This window comes from Megalobrama amblycephala, linkage group LG22, assembly GCF_018812025.1.
Source record: "Megalobrama amblycephala isolate DHTTF-2021 linkage group LG22, ASM1881202v1, whole genome shotgun sequence".
Taxonomy (NCBI): domain Eukaryota; kingdom Metazoa; phylum Chordata; class Actinopteri; order Cypriniformes; family Xenocyprididae; genus Megalobrama; species Megalobrama amblycephala.
Genome location: NC_063065.1, coordinates 9783548 through 9803237, shown reverse-complemented (window position 1 = coordinate 9803237; position 19690 = coordinate 9783548). Strand labels below are relative to the sequence as shown.

The following is a 19690-nucleotide window of genomic DNA, read 5'->3' as shown; positions in this document are numbered from 1 at the left end:
TAATAAACAATCTATAGTAATATGCATGCTAATAAGCAACTAGATAATAGTGAGAATTTGACCCTAAACTAAAGTGCTACCAAATAAACATTTTTCTTAACTGACGGGAAGATATTTTTTGTGTTAAAAAAAAAAAAAAAAAAAAAAAAAAATAAAAAATTAATTTTGATACATTTTTCAGAGAACAAAACAGAATTTTGCATTTGTCATTTTGCTTCTCAAGTAAATGTATCTTGACTTGAGTAGCAGATCATATCTAAGAATGTTTAGATATTTGTACTGGAAAACAAGAAAAAAAACAAACTTGAAATAAAAATGAAAAATGAATTAAAATCTCCAAATATTGAAGTAGAAAGTGCAAATTAAAACATCTAAATTAGTGAGGGGAATTAAAAAAAAAAAAAAGTTTCATCTACAGTTTCATTCCCATGTTTCTCCAAGTATCATTATGGTTTTTGGAGATCTCTACAGTACTTCTCTACTTTCCAGACTATTTGCTGATTCATAACTGATGCTTGCCGAGTGCTGACAAAGCCTCAAGAGAGTCGTATGAGGTCTCCACCTCATTCGTCTGCAGAACAGATGGGCCAGTAATGATGAATTGCATATGGTATACTCACCCAACTCCACATCCTGGTCATCTGTCATGATGAGTATGATGTTGGGTCTGATGTTTCGGCGGTCACCTTGAACCCGCCCACGCAGGCCCTGACCGCGGGTGGTGAAACCAAAGCAGACCAGTGGGGCAGCCAGGACCATCATCCAAGCTAGATTCACCAGCTGCATCATGGGACTGCAGACCGGGGCGTCCGAACACAAATCAGAAGGCTGGAATCCTCACAAGATAATCTGTTTGGAAAAAAGCAAAGAGATGTTAATGCTCTGGGATTTCCATAGAGGTCAAAACAAATGTTACTTTGGTTAACAGAAATTGGAGAGCGACTAAAAAGAACCACTTTTCCTTCCTTTGCAAGACAAATGACAATTCCAGATCACTGTCTGCGATTTGTAATAAATCTTTAGCATCTGTTTTAAGCTTGACGCCATCTATTTTCACATCCACAAGTACCGGAACAGACCATAGAAAATCTCAACCTTTGCACTGAAAATAAACATAAAACACCCTCTTAAAAGGAGTCAACACATATTAAAACTTCCAACATGCTTCCAGGACGTGTGCGTCCACCAAAATCAACACTTTAAAAAAACACTAGCGGAATCATTTTTCATAATGAACAGTAAAACACAAACACTATAAACCCTACCTGTACAGTTCTTAGCTTAGCAGCATCACGTGGCATCAATACACCCAATATCTTTACTTCAGTCTTGCACTCATATTTACAGACACTTTCTTCAAGTCAGAGAGGCCTGAGTGTCTCTCTCCGTGTGTGCAGACAAGCCAGTTCTTTCTTTCTAATCAGTCACACTACTTCAGTACTATTGAGGCTTTGCTATTGGCTATTAGGGTCTAGACTGGCCCACACCCAGCCAATCACATTTTATAGCAGGGCTGTCAGTCAGAAGGCCCAGAGCTTGTGACCCCTAGCGGACACCCGGTGGGAATTACGAAGCCAGTACAGGGGGTAGAGGGTTCCGCTACATTAACCCTTGTGCTGCGGTCACCAGTCACAGATTTACACACTCACCCCTTTACACAGCACGGCATTCGCTCTACACCAGCAAAGATGACTCGATGAAATCTTTCATATTTCTAAAGGGTCATGTCTTGAGTTTTTGTACGCATGCATTGAGGTGATTTTTCACATTTTAATTTAGCTGATGACTGGCTGTATGCACAAAAGTATGTTTGATTGATATACCCATCCAGTTTCTCTGTGAGTTTATTGTATGAACCTTATGGAGCGACCATATTGCCTGTGGCCTCATGCTGATCTTTGTCTTCAATCAATGAGCTGTTAAACAATATGGGCATTTATGCACCTGAGGCTCACCGCATGGCATTCATTTGGCTTGATAATTTTGTTTGCCGAAGAAAGTAACTTAATCGTCATGTCATACTTGTGTGACAATAAGACCAGTGAGAGTAGAAATAAATGAGTAAATTGGAGTCAGCACTGGTTTTACAGTATCAGCACAAGGCCAACGGGTCCACATAATCAAACTTAACAATACTCCATTTGAAAGACGGGAAATCCCTTCAGAATTAGTGACGTAAATCAAAATCATATTGTAAACCTGCCTTAAACATTGAAGGAGATAAAATCAAATGGGTGTAGTCTTTTTACTTTTTTTTTTTTTTCTTTATTCCATTAAATTTTTTCATTTGAATAAAAAAAAAAAATGCATTTGTTTTTATTTTAAAATATGCACTTTCACTGTTAATCATAAACCTAACATGCCTAAAACAGCCGTTTAATGTTTCTTATCACATTCAATTATGAATTAAATTACATGAATCACATAAATGATAAAGGCTGTTCAATTCAAAATGGCAAAATTTGACAATCAAAAGTCAAATACTTTGTATCACTGAATGTCTATCATAAAAAAAAAAGTTGGCAAACATGATGTTTAGCTTCTTATTTTGCATCTTACCTCACTCTCTTTCACACTCGGCTTCTGTGAATATATAGTAAAGCTTGTCGACTTTGAGTCGACTGGTCATACCAAACACTGACATTGATTGCTTTTTTGGTTACTTAAAAGAAAAACTGTCACTGTATGAAATGATACCAATGTATATTAAAAAAAAAATCATCAGATGGATATGACATTAGGGTGAGTAAATAATGCCAATTTTCATTTTTACATTGTTGACCATTCCTTTAAGTGTCACACTTTGAAGTACATCTAATGTGACATCCTAAGGATCTGTTAAATGGAAAATCATGTGCTTGCCCTTCTCCATCATTGTGTAGATGATGGTCTGCCTCTCAGATGGGTCTCTAAGTGCTTTTTTGGACAGAGTGGATTTGAGACAGGCAGCATGAGGGATAGTCAGTCCAGTCACCCTGACAGCACTGTGCAAACACTGGCGCTGTTTAGACAAACAGCAGGGAACGGCAGGGTCCAGTCAGACCAGAGTGCGTGCACACACACAGCATGACTTCCAGATCTCATGAAAACCTCCTAAGGCCCAGAAAATATATAGAGAACGGCTTTTAATTCCTTTAAAATTTCATTCTGACGCATGCTTCCTTTCCATCATTTGCTTTATGTCTACACTGTGCAAATTAGATTGACTTTTCAGCATCAGTATCCAACTTAAAGTGCTAATTAAATCCTTTCATTGATCTTCTCATGTAACACTACAAGTTGAACTACTGTGATGAGCCTCCAGCAATTTGAAACTAACATTATTAACGTCAGCCAAAAGGAAATAAAAAGTTCAGATATGAGCCAATACTGTGTTATTTAGCTCAATCATGTGTTCCTCAAGCAACCCTGAATTAAACTGTCTCTGCCCTCAATGATGACACATTCACCCTCATTCCAGCACTGTAATTTTAGAATACAGTCAACCCAAAATAGCTTTTCTATTTTCTTCCCTGGAGGGAAAAAGGGTCGTGAATTATAATTTTGTTTTAATTACCCTCATTACTGTGAAAATGTGTTCCAGTTGGTGGCACTGTCAAGAACATAAACCACTACTTTGCTTTTCTCTGACGCTCTGACCCTTTGCCTGCAAACCCCCGCCCCCAGACCTGCTATCCTCCATTTCCACAAATAATGGGAAACAAAGCTTCCACACTTCCATGGCTCTCTGACACTGAATCAGCACTGGGCTGGTATGCAAAAATGATGTGATGTTTGTGTCTGAAGCCTTCAGTGGAAAATCTGGTGACTTCCTCTGGCTTTAGTCAAACTGTTATTCAGATTAATGTGCTTGTAATGTGCAGAACAAAAAGTACTTCCAACTCACTCACTTTAAAAATGTATTATGCAACTATTTAAAAGTCGGTCATTGTAGTACGGTCACCGTGATTTTGCCAAGACAGACATGTTCCTGGATTAATATATTTTGTTGATCCTAGAACAACATTCCTGTCTGAAAATTTAGTCCTAACCCTATCCTTACCCCTAAACCTAACCCTACGCATAATGTATCTCCAAAATTAGAGGGAAATAACAGTGAATAACACTGATGTAGGAGCACCTCACCCTGGTTGTAAGCCTAAACTTGAAAAACTTGTAAACGTTTCCGTTAAATCTGATTGGTTGATGTGTGAAAAATCACATTCACCACTGAAGTTCAGTGGATATCTGAGCATCCAGATCTCTGCAATAAACTCTGGAGAGGTCATAAAGAACCACCAAGTTCCTAAAAATATATTCTGAAAAATTAGGGAATGCACGAAAGGACGGATGGATTTAAAGGTCCCGTTTTTCATGGTTTTTTGAAGCTTTGATTGTGTTTATAGTGTGCAATATAACATGTGTTCATGTTTCGCGTGTAAAAAAAAACACAGCATTTCACATAATTATCTGTATACCGCTGTTTCCACTGTCATAAAAACGGGCTGATGACTTCCTTGTTCTATGAAGTCCCTCCTTCAAAAATACGTAACGAGTTCTGATTGTGCCAGCGGTTCCTGTGTTGTGATTCGACAGCTCTGAGCGCACCGTGCCCGGAAAAGTCACGCCTCTTACCATAACGTGGAGATGCACGCGCTCAGTGTTATTGTAAACATGTCTTTAATTTTACCCTATCAATTTGAGCCGGAATCAGACCTGGTGATTGGACTGCGGGATGAAAATAACAGCGTTTCGATGACATGGCGACAAACACACTCTACAAACGCAACTCTTGTGTATTCCTGTGGGCGGAGGTTAGTCAAAAAACTGTTTTAGTGACGTCATTAAAGAAGGAAGTAGAGGGATGTAGTCCAAACTGGCCGTTCGATGTAGGCGACTTCTGTTAAATAAAATATCTCGCTTGGCATTGAACTTTGAGCTTTAAAATTTTACAGATTTTATTTATACTCTAACAACAACAACATTACACACTAACTAAAGTTTGAAACATGGGATCACGAAGAACGGGACCTTTAAAAGCAAGTACGGAAGACAAATATTAATTCTGAGATCTTTTAAAGATTACATTTATGTGGTAAAAGATTTGTGGGGAAAAAAACCCTAGTGTTGCTAGATAACGGCAAAGTATTCTAAAAGGAACAATTATGTATAAATTTTATAACAATTTCACCACTTGAACCACAGCGACTTGATAATTAAGATCATTTTAAATTGTAGTTCATGGTCTTTATTTACCCCAACCGGCTGCGCACGTTTGCCAAGCGCAATGCCTTTGTAGGCCTGCATTGCTGAGAAGCACAAGAAAGCTTTCTTCTTGGTCACAGACGAGCACCCGAGCAAGCATCGTCTCAGCCCCTTATTGTTTTTAGGGATTAGAGGAAATGACCCAGTAAATTAGCCTCTACTGTACTAATCAGGGCTAAGCTGGACGAATAATATTTGGGATTTATTAAGAAAAAAAGGTCTTGAAGGTTCAAAGGAGCAAAACAAAAAGGCTACTATTGGACTTTTCAAGCCTGAAACACAGCTGCCAAAAAATAGCCCCTTATGAAAGAGGCGCAATTTTCAGATTAATGGATGACAGGACCAGGGTCCTTCAATGCGATCCAAAATCTGTACTTTTATGATTTCACTATGCTTTCCTCCCCCCTGCATGTATACTAAAGCATCCAGCATCCCCCCCCACCTTCCTAACCACATAGCGGTGTTTTCTACCATGTAGCACTATCAGAGACAGCGACTCAGAGGTTCTTGGCAAGCAAAAAACCACCACTGCTGCTTGTGGTATAGGCTCAGACCACATACTTTCATGCGCCCTGAACCCCCTTTGACCCACGTGGTAATGTGGGGTGGTTAACCCAAACCTCAAGCACCTGGACTCTCAGAAGACTCTCCGAAATGAGGTCTGTCGAATTCACAGGATTCACAGGTAAGGATAGAAGAGTTCCTGGAGGAAGAGGCCACACGATTAAGATCAGAATGTCATGACCCGGCACATTCTTTCCAACCGCGCTGGGTTTTATAACATCTAGACTGCATCACGAATAGTCTGGTTTCTGTCAATCCCTTGCCCAGGAAGACGAAAATGGCAAGGCCACATTCGTAACATGTGCGATCAGCTTCTAAAAATCACTTAAATGAAAACCCTGATCCTTGTCAGCTTGAAATAATTCCTTTTAAAGCAAAGCACCATGCAAGAACTCATCCTTCACCATGGCAAAGTTGTTTGTGCATCTTCATTGCAAATGAGAGTCCCCTGTGAGCCAAGAACGAGTATAAATCAAACCAGATGGCACGGCTAAATAGTGAGTCAGCCATTCATAAATGCAAGATTTCCATAGACAAAGACAGTCTCGAGGGCTAATCCCCCTTTCCATTCCCTCACTATAGAGACTTTGCTCGGTCCCTGCTCTCCACAGAATGTGCCTGTAAAGAAGCCAAGTCACTTGAGAACAATCAGGAGTAAGAACACTTCACAGTTTATTAATTGTGACAGTTGCATTTTAATTATCAAAGAGTCCAAGGCAAGATTTGTTTTAACTTTAATGGCGCTGTTAAATCGATTTATGCAGGGCGACGCTCAAAATATCTCATTACCAGACAGATATCACTGAATGACATGAGTAATTCAATGAAAATTTTCATTTTTGGGTGAACTGGAGGATCATCTGAAGAGTTTTACATAAAAGACAGGCTGTTTAAAGACCGGGATCATATAGGGACATGCACATAGATAACCATTTCTGCCGAGGCTGTTCGCATATTTCTGTATACTGATTATTCCCATCGGGGAAGAAATGATTACTTAGCCACAGAATTCTGAGGTTTGGATTTTGCAACGTTTCTTTTTTTAAAATCAGCCAGGACTTCACTGCTCCATCCACAGTGTCAAACCCTACAGTGTCGAGGAGAACTGTGGCCAGGGCACACCGCATGAGCCTCCGTCTACAAGAGCCATCCACCCACATGGGAGTGAGGAAGGCCAACAAAACTAGTGTGATGTGACCAGTTTTAGAGTGTGTAGCTCCTCTTTGTTCAATCACTTTCGGGGCACATTTTGTTCTCACTGATGGAACAGACGACTGATTATGTGGTAAGAACAAGACTGGAATCTGACTGAAGTGGTTTCAGTTTGTTCTCACGCCACTGGACCATTCTGATTAATCACTGTAGAGTGAATGGATACACTGCAGTCGCATGAACGACAGCCATGCCAACTGACTCTCACGCAAACACCTTTTCTAAATGGGAAAAGCACATGCAACTTTCTTACTCTGCCTAAAAGCTCGGAAAAAACTCTTTTCAGATTAGTCACTGAAACACTGGTAACACTTTACAATACGGTTTCATTTGTTAAGTAAGCAATAAGGTACGAGAGGCTGTGCTGTATCGTGAATAAGTCAAGGCTGAAGGGCGTTGTTGGGCACGAAACGAAGCGGAGTGCCTGCAACCCCTTCAGCCGTGACTTATTCATGATACAGCACTAGCCTCGAGTACCTTATTGCTTTTATAAAACGGTTACCACACAATACAAATATTAAAGCCAAAAATATATGTATCAATGCAACTTTCATGAAGTAAAATTTCACTAAAAGCCTTCCTTCCGCCAGAAAAAAAATAGTCCCTGACCGTGAACAGCAACAGAAGTTACATTATTACGCCATTAGTAATAATAATGTCTTTATGAGTGAGTCAGTCAGCGGCGAAGACTTTTACATTGAAAAGACTGAATTGTTGTGAACACGGAACAAGACGCAACTGACAAATACGGTCACGGGAAAGTCACGGGAAAACTCCTTAACTGTTAAAAGGACAAGATAATACATCAGACATTTTAAGAGATTTTTTTATGAACATAGGACTAGGGCTGGGCGATATATCGCATGCGATTTTCACGCGCATTTCGTCAGTAAATCCGGTTCGCTGATTACCGCTAAATCACCATCACCTGCTTTCAAATGGAGCGGCATTTAATAGACAGAGCCGTAGATCACTGACAAGCTACGCAATATCGCGTTCATTATCGCAGATGAATTGCCTTCGATAATGAACGCGATATAAATGCCGCTCCATTTGAAAGCAGGTGATGGCGATTTAGCGGTAATCAGGGGACCGGCTTTACTGACGAAATGCGCGTGACAATTGCATGCGATATATCGCCCAGCCCTACATAGGACTGACCTGAAGGAAAATGCCAAATCTGAATGCAGGTAATAAACTTGCTCACTCGATCTACTAGTAAATATTGAAATTAATATTAAGATTAATAAATGCTGTAGAAGTATTGTTTATTCTTAGTTCATGTTAAAAGCAGTTAACTAATGTTAACTAATGAAACCTTATTGTAAAGTGTTAGCCCAATTTCTACATTTGAATGACTACAGAAGCTCCATGACAAAAGCCACCTTTACAAGCCAGAGCTTTGCCCTGGTAGTCACACAACCCCAATGGGAGGAGGTCTTTCAAAAACGTTCTTTCAAATGCAAGGCTGTATGCTTCAAAAATCCAATTGATGTTCCTAGGTAGTTTTTCTCTTTGGCACTTGCCATGTTTGTGTGTGCATCTAGAGACTTGACTTATGCCAAGGTAACAGAAGCTTTTCTATCTTGTAGAACAGCTGAGTAAACCTCCAAAAATCAAATCAGCAGCGGCAGCAGTTGTCAACAGTGCGATGCCAGCCAGCATAAAAATGCCACTGTCCAAATAGGAGAGCATGCCATTTGGATGCCTGTAGACCAAATATCTCCATCCTGACCGAGTTATCTGGTGGTTTTTGAAGAAATTGACTAAAACAACCAAATTCTAGTGGTTGCGTAGTTTTTTTTAAAAAGCCAAAATGCAATAGCTTAGGCCTTTACAAGATACACATGAACTACTATGAACCATTACTTCATGATTTCTGTTTCTTTCTTTGTAAGCTTTTATGAAACTCATTTCAACAGGCACTGGACTATATTTAGCAGAGAACTGTTTGTGTTTAACCACCATATTAAATGGCATAAAGGCTTTGGCAGTGTGGTTTCAAAGCAAATGGCAGTGACTTTCATCGAAAACAGGTCTTATGCTAATCTCTAACCCTCCAACAGGACCGCAAAGAGGGGGGCTTTGGGGTCCTGTTACCTGAGGGCCCCATCTCATTAATTATGAATGTATGTAAATATCATTAAATAGTCTGCCTCCCACAGACTTCAAAGTCTTAAAGTCTTGTCTTGAAGAGGCTCTTTGTGGGGAGCTGGAATCTCAAATCAATGAGAGTTGGGGCTACCCAGCATGACGCAACAAATAAAAACCTGGCAACTGACAAAATTATTCTGTGGCAGCTGGTTACGACAAAAACACATATTTAAGGCCCTGATATACTGATGGCAAAATTATTTTTTGCTCTTTGCTCAGGATAAAAAGTAGTGTGAAATACCTTTGCAGTGGGATACTGTTAGCAAATATCCTAACACCATACTCGCTGCTGGGAGTGGAAGTAAGATAAATATAAATATTTGCTGTGTACTTTCCGCTCAGTCACAAAGTAAACGGACAAAAATGACAGTGGTGAGAAAACAAAAGTTAAGAAAGCATCTGAACACCGCGACATGGATATGGTTGCATGAGCGCTGCAATTCGGCATTCCAAACAAGTCACTTCACGCTTTTTTTTTTAAATAGCACATTATAGAACAGATTGCTTTTTAAGCAAGTATTAAAACAGTATTAAATATGAAAAACAAGCATGTATCAAACTGCCAGAGACACGTGATTTCAGTAAACGAGGCTTTGTTACATCATAAGTGTTTCGAAAATTTCAATGGTTCACCACTAGGGGGCGTGACTTTGGCATTTTGATACACGCTCTGAACCACTGAGTCGAAACAAAAGATTCGTAAAGCTTCGAAGCTTCATGAAGCAGTGTTTTGAAATCGCCCATCACTAGATATTGTTGAATAAATTTTTGCCGCACAAAAAGTATTCTCGTTGCTTTATAACATTAAGGTTGAACCGCTGTAGTCACATGAACTGTTTTAAATGTCTTTAGTAGCTGTCTGGGCATGCGTTAATTATCTTGCTGGCAATGGAGGCCTCACTGAGCCATTGGATTTTATCAAAAATATCTTAATTTGTGTTCCGAAGATGAACGGAGGTCTTACGGGTGTGAAAAAACATGAGGGTGAGTAATTAATGACTGAATTTTCCTTTTTGGGCAAACTAACACTTTAGTATGAGGAACAATTTTCACTATTAAAGTGTTACCCAATTAGAATTACAACTTCAGTTTCTACTATAAAGCAGCTCTCCAGCGTATTCATGATTTTATTTGCATTTTTACAGACTGAACAGAAGAAATTAACTGGAAAATATTTCCACGTCAAAGAAGGGAGTCCCAGAGCACACCTACCTATTACGTATTTGCTACGAACCAATGGTAGTTCGAAAGTGGCAAGCCATTACCACAGAAGAGAAATCCAAACAAACTTCGTTTTGGCCTGATTTTGCTCAAGATGACGGCACAACAGTTTGTTCTTTGACTTCGCTTGAAGTATATCGAGGCCTTAAGATGGCAGAAAGAGAACAGTGGTAGAACAAAAGATTAAGTCATTTTTTTCTTCTGTGAACTTGCGCAGACAGTTTGAGGTCTTAGATTTTGAAACATTGATGCCATGGCCACTTTAGTTCCCCAGGCTGCCAAGCTGCTTTGCTATGCCAGCTCACATTAACAGGTTCTCCAATGACACTGGCCTTGCACACACCCTCACCCAGATGCAGCTGATGGCAGTCGACCGTGCCGTCGCTCAAGAACCCCAGTCACTGGGCCTCACTCACACCTTAAAGCCCACCCAAAACCCCACTCTAATCTCTAAACTAAGCACACATCACTACCCTTTATTTCTAAATACCAAGGCAGGGGGGCTGGAGCCACCTTGGAGAGTTTTATGATTTTTCCATAATCCAATATACTAGCACCAGAGAGGCCCCCGAAGTCACGCTGTCTGAGAGCGACGGTGGAGCTATAGGTGACCTGTACTGTGGCATATGCGACTCAGGAGCGCCGGTGGGTGCCGTGCAGCATCTCAATGACTGTGGGAGAGAAAGAGAGAGCAGCTCACAGGCTTAAACATACAGGGCACAGAATTCAGTGCTAAGCAAATTCCATTCAGCTCCTCCTCGGCTTGGCTTTGGGAGAGATTAGCTTTCTCTTATGAAGGCCCAACTCATTAGCCACCTGCAAAGTAGGCACAGCATAAACCAGTCAAAGCTTCAGACCTCCTCGACATTCTCCGGCTACTTACCCTGCTGTTTAAACGCAAGTACAATCGACTGAGATTGCCAGGTAAGACCGAAATCAGCTCTGACCAAATTTGGCAGCGTCGTAGCGAAACCAAACGGAGATTCTTCCTGGCATTTTTGCTCAAGTTGGAGCAGCCGAAGCAAGCCATCCTCGCCTCTCTCGGTCAGCTGGGAGGTCTCACTGGAGATGTTTTCAGGCCATTCGTTTAAGTATGTGGTTAATGAAAGAAGCAAAAGCGCAGATCTCCAAAGACGGCATAATGGATGGGGGGGGGCAATGTCAAACATTTGGCCTTTGATCAACTTGGTATATGACAAATAACAGAGAAACAGACACAGTAAAGGCATTTTATGGGTCTTTTGTGGGAGGGGGATAAAAATTAATTACAGCTGCAACCAGCCATACCATAATAAATGTGCTTCTTTGTCTTGAGAAATGCTCTTCTTTCAGAGCCTTTGACGTATAATTCATATTCTCCACAAAACATACATCACTAGGAGGGGGAAAAAACCCCGACTCAACTCCAGATCACAGTATAAAACCAGTTATGGATAACCTCCCAAAGAATACGTTTCATCTTAATTTCATTTTTTAAAGAAATATTCCTCTCGCCACAGTGGCAAATATACCAAACACATTAAAATGCCACATAAAGAAAATATTCAAATTGCTTCAGTGAGTTTCCACTGACGTAACTGTCTTGAATAAATAAATCAATGTCTTTTCCATGAAATCAGCGGCCAGCTCCCACATGAAGAACGTAGGGAGCCAAGCAAATCTGTTTGAGCTGGAGTATCCTTGCCGCTTAAGTGATCCCAATATTATGTGCAGTTCACTGACTGAAGACGCGTGGCACCATTACAAGCCTGAAGACATAAATCCCTCACTATTATAGAAGGGGTTCTGTATACCATGGGGTTCATATACCATGGGGGGTTCTGTATCTTGGAGAGCAGGTTAGTCATTGAGACCTGGCCACAGATGTAAACAGATTAAATGACCCATGAAGATCTGATAATGACTGATGAATATTCCTACTGGAACACTTGTCAAAACAAATTAGTACTTTTAAAAACGTTTCTTCAACAAGGAAGAAGGTCAATTCAGGGCTTTGTGCACTTCTTTAAGTAGTTTAAAGGTATTATGTTTTTCTGAATCCATTGATTTCAGGTCATACTTTTGAAGTCACAGAAGGGCACAGGTGAAGGGAAGAAAAAAAGAAAAAAAAAGAAACAGAATTAGACCGTGATTCCTTTGACTCCTTATTGCTACGTTAATGAGCCAAACTGAATTGTGTTCAAACCCCAAATATAAATACTTGGTCTACCGGCAAGCGCACACGGCAGGGCTCACCACTGGAACATATGGCCTGTCTGAAAAAGGAGAGATTGAGACAGTGTTACTCCATTTAATGCCAGGATCAGCTTTCAACTCACACTTATTTCATAAGTAACTCCAAAGTAAAGGACTTAGTTGCTGCACCTCAAATGACAAAGCGTATATCACAGGGATTTACATTTTCTCAAATGTGCTGGAAAGCACAAAGTTAATGCTAGTGAAACCACCAACACTGTCCAGTGCATGTTCATTTGAGACCTCTTCAAGTGAAGACTGTGGCTACCTGAATCCTGAAAATGTACTTGGGAACAGAATTCCAGACTGTTGTTGGGCGGGGTAAGTGGGTGCATGGAGGGCTCTGTCAGCAGGCCCCAGTCAGAGCATTTCTGTCCTAGTGTGAAATGGTACACTTCCAGAATGTGGGGCATGTACAGACAGAATCTATGCAGAAAAACCGACAATGAGAATACCCATCCCTGACCCCATCTGTCACTCTGCTATAGATACCAGTGGGATGTTACTCATAAAAGAAGAAAAAAAAAAAACCTATTTGTTATCCATCTCTTCAGCCACACAGACACATGCAGAAATGCAACCTGTAATTTGTACTCTGATGCTCACCTCGCCAGCGCTTGAGGCGTGAATGCGTGTGGCTTTTTTTTCGAAGCGTGCGATCACATCATTTGTAACGTAATTAACTTTGAGTGCACTGGCATTTTTCTGACACCTGTACTTACAGGTCACGCCCCATCCACCGACTGTATGATCTTTTCAAAATCACAGGATTCATTTTCAAAAGCTGTGCAGCCAAATATTCACATGCATTTACAAATCCATAGTCAGCAGTCCAAACCTAAAATGCTGAGTGCCAGAGACAAACATGCCATATGTAAATGAGCCTGAGCAGAGTTCTGCAATGCCCTCTGGGAACCTCAGCTGGCCAGTCTTTTTCTTATGAAAGCCTGTTTCAACCTCAGAGTAAAAAAAAAAAAAAAAAAAAAAAAAAAAAAAATTGTAATATGTATATAAATTTATATATAACAACGTTTAAAATAAGAGTCACATTGTGAGATATAATCACAAAGTCACATGAGAAAAGTTCAGAACTGTGAGTCGCAATCAAAAGAAAAAGTCAGAATGACAGTTGAAATTATGAAATAAGTATTAATTTTGAAGTTGCAATCATGAGATGTAAAGACGCAATTGTGAGAAAGTTGCAACAACAAGAGAAAGTATGAGAAACAGGTTCCAATTATGAAGAAAAGTAGCAATTTTGAAAAAGTAATACATTGAGATGGTCGCGAGTAGGGCTGGGCGATATATTGCATGCGATTGTCAGATGACAGATGAATCGCCTTCGATAATAAACGCGATATTGCGTAGCTTGTCAGTGAACTACGGCTCTGCCTATTAAATGGCGCTCCATTTGAAAGCAGGTGATGGCGATTTAGTGGTAATCAGGGAACCGGCTTTACTAACGAAATGCGCGTGACAATCGCATGCGATATATCGTCCAGCCCTAGTCACGAGTCATTTACAATCAATTACAATTACATTTAAAAGCCAAATCTGAAGTCGCAATTAAGCGATTAAGTCGATATCTTCCTTCATATTTTTACTTTGAGATAGGAACAGGCATTCATGCTGGTCCTGGAGCAGTCAATAAGTAAAATGGAAGCTGGCCTCATTTTGCATCATTAAAAAAAAAAAAAAAAAAAAAAAAAAAGAAACCTGTCACTCAACTAAAAACAACATTCTAACAAAATCAATTAAAAGAGGAGAAAACCAAATGCAATTTCCCTACCCTTGATCTACGTCTAATTTCTTCACTGCCACATTGATCACACCATGGCAACCAAACAGGAAAACCACAGAACCACTTCATTTGGATGGTACGGCTCTCCAGTGGCTTGCATGTTGGGCTCCGGCGAGACAAACCCAAAGCAATGAAAGGTTTATAGGCATTCCACTCAAGAGCAAGCCACAGCAGAGGTCAGACTCATATCCCCATGGTAAAGACGAGAAAGAGACATGAAAGCAAATCAAAGTTGTTGAGCAACAGAATACGTAAGTCTGGATACGTTGCATGCTTATAGCGGTCATGTCCAAAAGAGGCCTTTATGGACCCACTCAATTTGTTCTTGCAGCAGTTTAATAAAAAAAAAAAAAATAAAAAAATAAGCAGGAAGGGTGGGAGGTTACGTTTTTGAAAGCATTGCATGCTGTCTTTTATTAGGTGAGCTGTCGGCAGAGCTGCCTGCCTATTCTTCCCCCCTAGATGGTTCTCTATTTCTATTCTGAATTAGCAGAGGATGAAAGCATCACATCCTGGCGACACCAACTTTTTGAGCCTCCTTCACTCCAATGCATCCTGACGGCTGCTTAATTGCATGTGATATAGGCGGGCCCCTTTTATTTCAACCATAAATAGGATTGCCTCTTCTCTACAATATCATACAGCAGAATTGGCATGGTATGGATAATGGCACAATGGTGGCCGGACCTTCTGACCTCCACTGATCTACTCTTAGGCAAAACTTCCAAGGTCTTTATTTGGACAAGCCAAAGAATGGGCAGTGGACTCCTGTTAGCCAGCTACAATGTGAACCTCAAAGGTCAATAATGACTGGCTGTGTTACATTAACAATTATGACCCTAAGGGATTCAAGTAGGTGCTTAAAAGTCAGTGCCTAACTCTAGAACTTAACTCTGACTTAAAGAGGGCATTATTGTAAAAACAAAATACTTGGAGAGACCATTCCTCAGAGTTCCATATTGCTAGAACCCTTGAGAACCTCTAGATACCTTCCTTTATGATTGAGTTAATGGAGGACTAATTAAAATCCTCAAGTTCGTACCTCGTAGAGGAACCACTAGTTGCTGCAAGTTTTTGAAAGTTCCTCAGAGAACAGCTCTTTTTGCATATAGATTCTCCTAACAGTTCTTACAATGTGGTAATACTTGCTATCTCAAGTATCTGCATTTTAGAGTGGATTTGTCTACAGTGACCCTGAGGCAATACTGTGACACTTTTCAAACACTTGGGGGTGCTATTGAGAGCTCCATCTGTGGCAGTGTTTCCCATGAGTCTGTAGTTCCTAGAGCAGAAAGCATCATCCGAACATCACGACTCTCCCCTCCCCCCTCTTACATGGAGATCAATGACATTCACAGTTAAATTATAAACTGTAAACCCAAAGCATAGAGCTATGAGTCAGAGATAAGCGAGACAACATCATGCCGAAGCACTGTCAACTCTCAATTACAGCCTTGATGTCACCCACCCTTCCCTTTTAAATTACCACCTCACTTCCTGCAGGAACACTATTATTAAGCAGAGATAAACAGATACTACACAGTGTGGCTCAATTTCCTCTCTTACTGCCTATCTAAACAAGACTTTTAATGTCCATGTGGTGGGAATGGCTGGTCAACTAACACAATGGTGCTCCTCAGAGGATCCTGGGAACAGCTGGCACCGGTGGCCACCTCCACATGGTGCCATTTTTCCAGCACTTGACAGAAAGGACCTTACATACAGGCTGTTAAATGTCCAGCTCCCTGGCAACTGTGACTTGTTTGACAGAACAGCAGTGAATATATGCAACTAGTTAAAGGCAAAGATGCATTTTATAAACAGCACAAGAGCCATGCAGCACAGTGGCACATGGGGTCCTGCTGCTTTTGATTTGAGTTGGTAAGTGAACACGAATGGCAGGGGGTTAAATACTGAACACATGTCCAAAGCTTCAGGAAAACTGAAGCCATACAGGATATTAGATCTCAGAGTATGAAATCGTCATTGACAGCAAGACAAAGTCTTAAATCTCAATTCCAAAACACAAAAATGATTCCAATGGTTGTTCTTCAAAATGTTTCCTATTTCTCCGTCTCTCGCGCACACACACACAGCTTAGAGTTCATGCTCTCTCGTGGTCCCACTCTCACGGTACAGCTGATCCCCGGTCAAACTCTCTAAAAGACCGAACAGCTACTGAAACAATATTAGTGTTGGCAGATCCAAATCTAGAACTGCAAATTATTCACAACAGCTGCAGCAACTGTTTAGACTTTGACACAAAACCACAGCAATCTCAAAGATGCTGGGATCAAGATCATGTATCCGTTACCCAAATATGTAAATTCTGTCATTATTTACGCTTGTGTCATTCCAAACATTTTTGGATCTTATTATATGGAAAACAAAAATGAAATATTTCTACTTTTGTGTTCCAATGAAGAAAGTGAATGGGTATCCGGGCTGTCAAGCTCCAAAATTTTCATCCGTTCTTTACGCAAAGCTATCATACAGAGTCTGTCATTCATAAGACTATACAGTAGAGCATGAGATGAACGAAACACTTTCATGGTGCTGTTGTGATTTTGGAGCTCGACACCCCAGATCCACTTTCATTATGAAAAAGAGTGGCGAGGACATTCAGCATATTCCTGTTTGCATTCCACAAAAGAAACTCATACACGTTTGAAATGACATATGTTTGAGTAATTGACATTTACCTTTTTGGCAGTACCATTCACATAAAAACAGTGCACAAAAATGAGAAGCAGGCCTGTATATTTAAAACTAATTGCACCTAAAGCAAGTGATTGATGAAAAACTGTAACTGACAAGTTTACGGCACGGCTCTGCAAGGGTCAAGGGTATTGTCTGCTTTCAAACTTAACCAAGGGTTGGAGATCATAAACAGACTTTAGTTTAGACCTCAGAGCTACAACACCTAATTACATATGGCTCACGTTAAATAAATATGAAATGGAAAGCAGTTTTTGGCAACTAATGCAACCCATCAAGACTGATTTAGCAAGGTAATTTTTAACCTCACATTAAATCAAACCCGCTTGTGCGTTAAATTGATTTAACGAAAGGTAATGTCTGCATAAGCTTCATCTCTCAAATTATTTTTCAAACACTAATGAAGTCACAGCCAAACAAATTCAGCTAATAAGGCATAACTGTACATCTACAGAAATGAAAACACACTGAACGAAAAGAAACAAGTTTCTAAAATCACGTCCCTTCATAATCCTGCAGTCGTCACTGGTAATGACTGCCTTCATTGTAAAATCTCAACACTAGCGCTGATGTATTTGTGGTTTTCTCAAATGAATTTCAGCGTGTGAGTGAGTGAGTGATGTTGACATGGCTGATTAATGTGTGTAAATAAACATCATTCACACAACTCTGTCTTTGTGGCATTCCTGGCATCATTCTTCTGCCCCCCTCACCCTTACAGCTGTACAGTCCCCTCAGCAAACACCTCGCGCTGTATACATGCCCGGCAGCAACATATTAATGCTAGACATCTAGTTCTTCATTGGCAGTTCTCCCTTTTTTGGTTTACTGGAGTTGAGTGAAACTTGTTGCATGGTTTCTTTAGAGGCACCCCTCCATTTGCATATGTTGCAACCTGTTCTTTAAAACCACATTTGTTCAGTATGAAGAGTGTCAGGACACAACTTATTTAAAGCACTGATGCAAAATTGAACTGATCAAACATGTGTTTGCCAGCAACATGTGCAGGGATCTGTGTGAAAAATAGTTTGTGCAGCAAATATATTGTCCAATTAAAGTTTGAAAGTCATAGATAATTTAGCTTGATGTCTAATCAAATTTATGTGAATTTATAATTGGCACGGTCTGAGGGTCATGATCTATAGTCAGATGTTCCTTTCAACTTTTCAGCATGACAGAAATGGCAATTAAATCAAGGTTTGCAAAAGGGGATGTCATTTTCATGTAGTCAAAATCCAATTACATGGTTCGTTAAAACTCTCATAACATGCAACAAGACATCTCAATAATCAGAAACCACAATTTCTCATTCAGAAATACCACTCTATGAATCCAAAACCTGACAGCACTTCAGCTTTACACGAGAAAACCAGATAAGACAGCCAAAAACATTTAATACAGATGAACTGAAAATTCCAGACCCTCCAAGGAAAAACAGACTAGTTGGAGAGAATGAGAATCAGAAGTGTTACTACCTGGATATCAGTCTTGCTCATGGAGTTGATCTCTCTCGCTGTGGGTTGTTCACTCTTGAGCTCCTCAGAGTGTTTGTGGGGACCACACTGCTCCTGGAAGACAACCTTCCTCCTCTAATCCGTTCTCCAATGTGATGACACACACTAACCCCAACCATCTGTTGAAACACGTCCTCCAGCACTCAGCACAGTGGTGCGTCAAGACAAACTACCCAGTCCAATCAGAGAGGGTACTGGGTGGCTCTTCCCAGGCTGGAGGCAGGGACAAGGACATAAGGGAAACACTAGTCAGAGATGTCTAAAAACTCAAGCCACGGTAACCTGAGATTTAGAGAGAGAGGGAGGAGAGGAGAAGAGGAGGGAGGGGATTGAGAATGCGAGTGAGTGAGAGAGGGAGGGCAGCACGTCTCTGAACATTTATGTTGCCACTTGTAGCTCACAGGAATCCCATAGAAGCAGCCTGGGGTTCCTCAAATCTCACTCACGCATAGTTATAATACAGTACTCACTAAAGCATAGAGGAAAAAAAAAAAAAAAAAACCTCCACAAAAAGAGAATGGTCAGTTAAAGAAAGAAAGTCTGGCATAGATCACAATGTACTGCTGTTTGCACTACACTGTTACATCTGCCCAACTCACACCTCCCTGTTATAAATCTTCAGCTGTCTCGGCAGCATTCCTGTCCTTTGCAATCTATTGCCTTAAGTTAAGCGAGAAAGAGATTTTCCAGAGATAAGAGACTGAGCCAGGATCATTAGCGCCATTTAGTTTCATTCATTTTAGCTACTGTCATTTGCAATGCTGTACGGGATTTAAATAGATTCACTGTAATTTATCTGAAGATGGAGTAAATATACTAATATGCTATTAATATATTTTATATTGAATTGTACTTTAGTGAAGCATTTGCTTTAGGGTTAATGGCAGAGGAATGTCCAAAAAAAAAAAAAAGTAAATGCAATGTGCTAAATTCCTACAAATGTAATTTTTGTATTGATGGTTTTGAAAAACTTTCAATTATCTATCTATCTATCTATCTATCTATCTATCTATCTATCTATCTATCT

General features: G+C 40.2%; 1 protein-coding gene across 3 annotated transcripts in view; it reads right to left on the bottom strand.

Annotated features, from left to right (window-relative positions):
- Positions 1-19690, bottom strand: part of sulf1 (sulfatase 1) — a 106546-nt gene that overhangs the window by 29004 nt on the left and 57852 nt on the right. For all 3 annotated transcript variants that reach the window (XM_048174178.1, XM_048174181.1, XM_048174179.1), the window contains exons 2-3: positions 18625-18876; positions 621-849 (exon numbers count right to left, since the gene is read on the bottom strand). In XM_048174178.1, the coding sequence (XP_048030135.1) occupies positions 621-789 (169 nt within the window). In that variant the 5' untranslated portion in view covers positions 790-849; positions 18625-18876. The remainder of the gene's footprint in view (positions 1-620; positions 850-18624; positions 18877-19690) is intronic.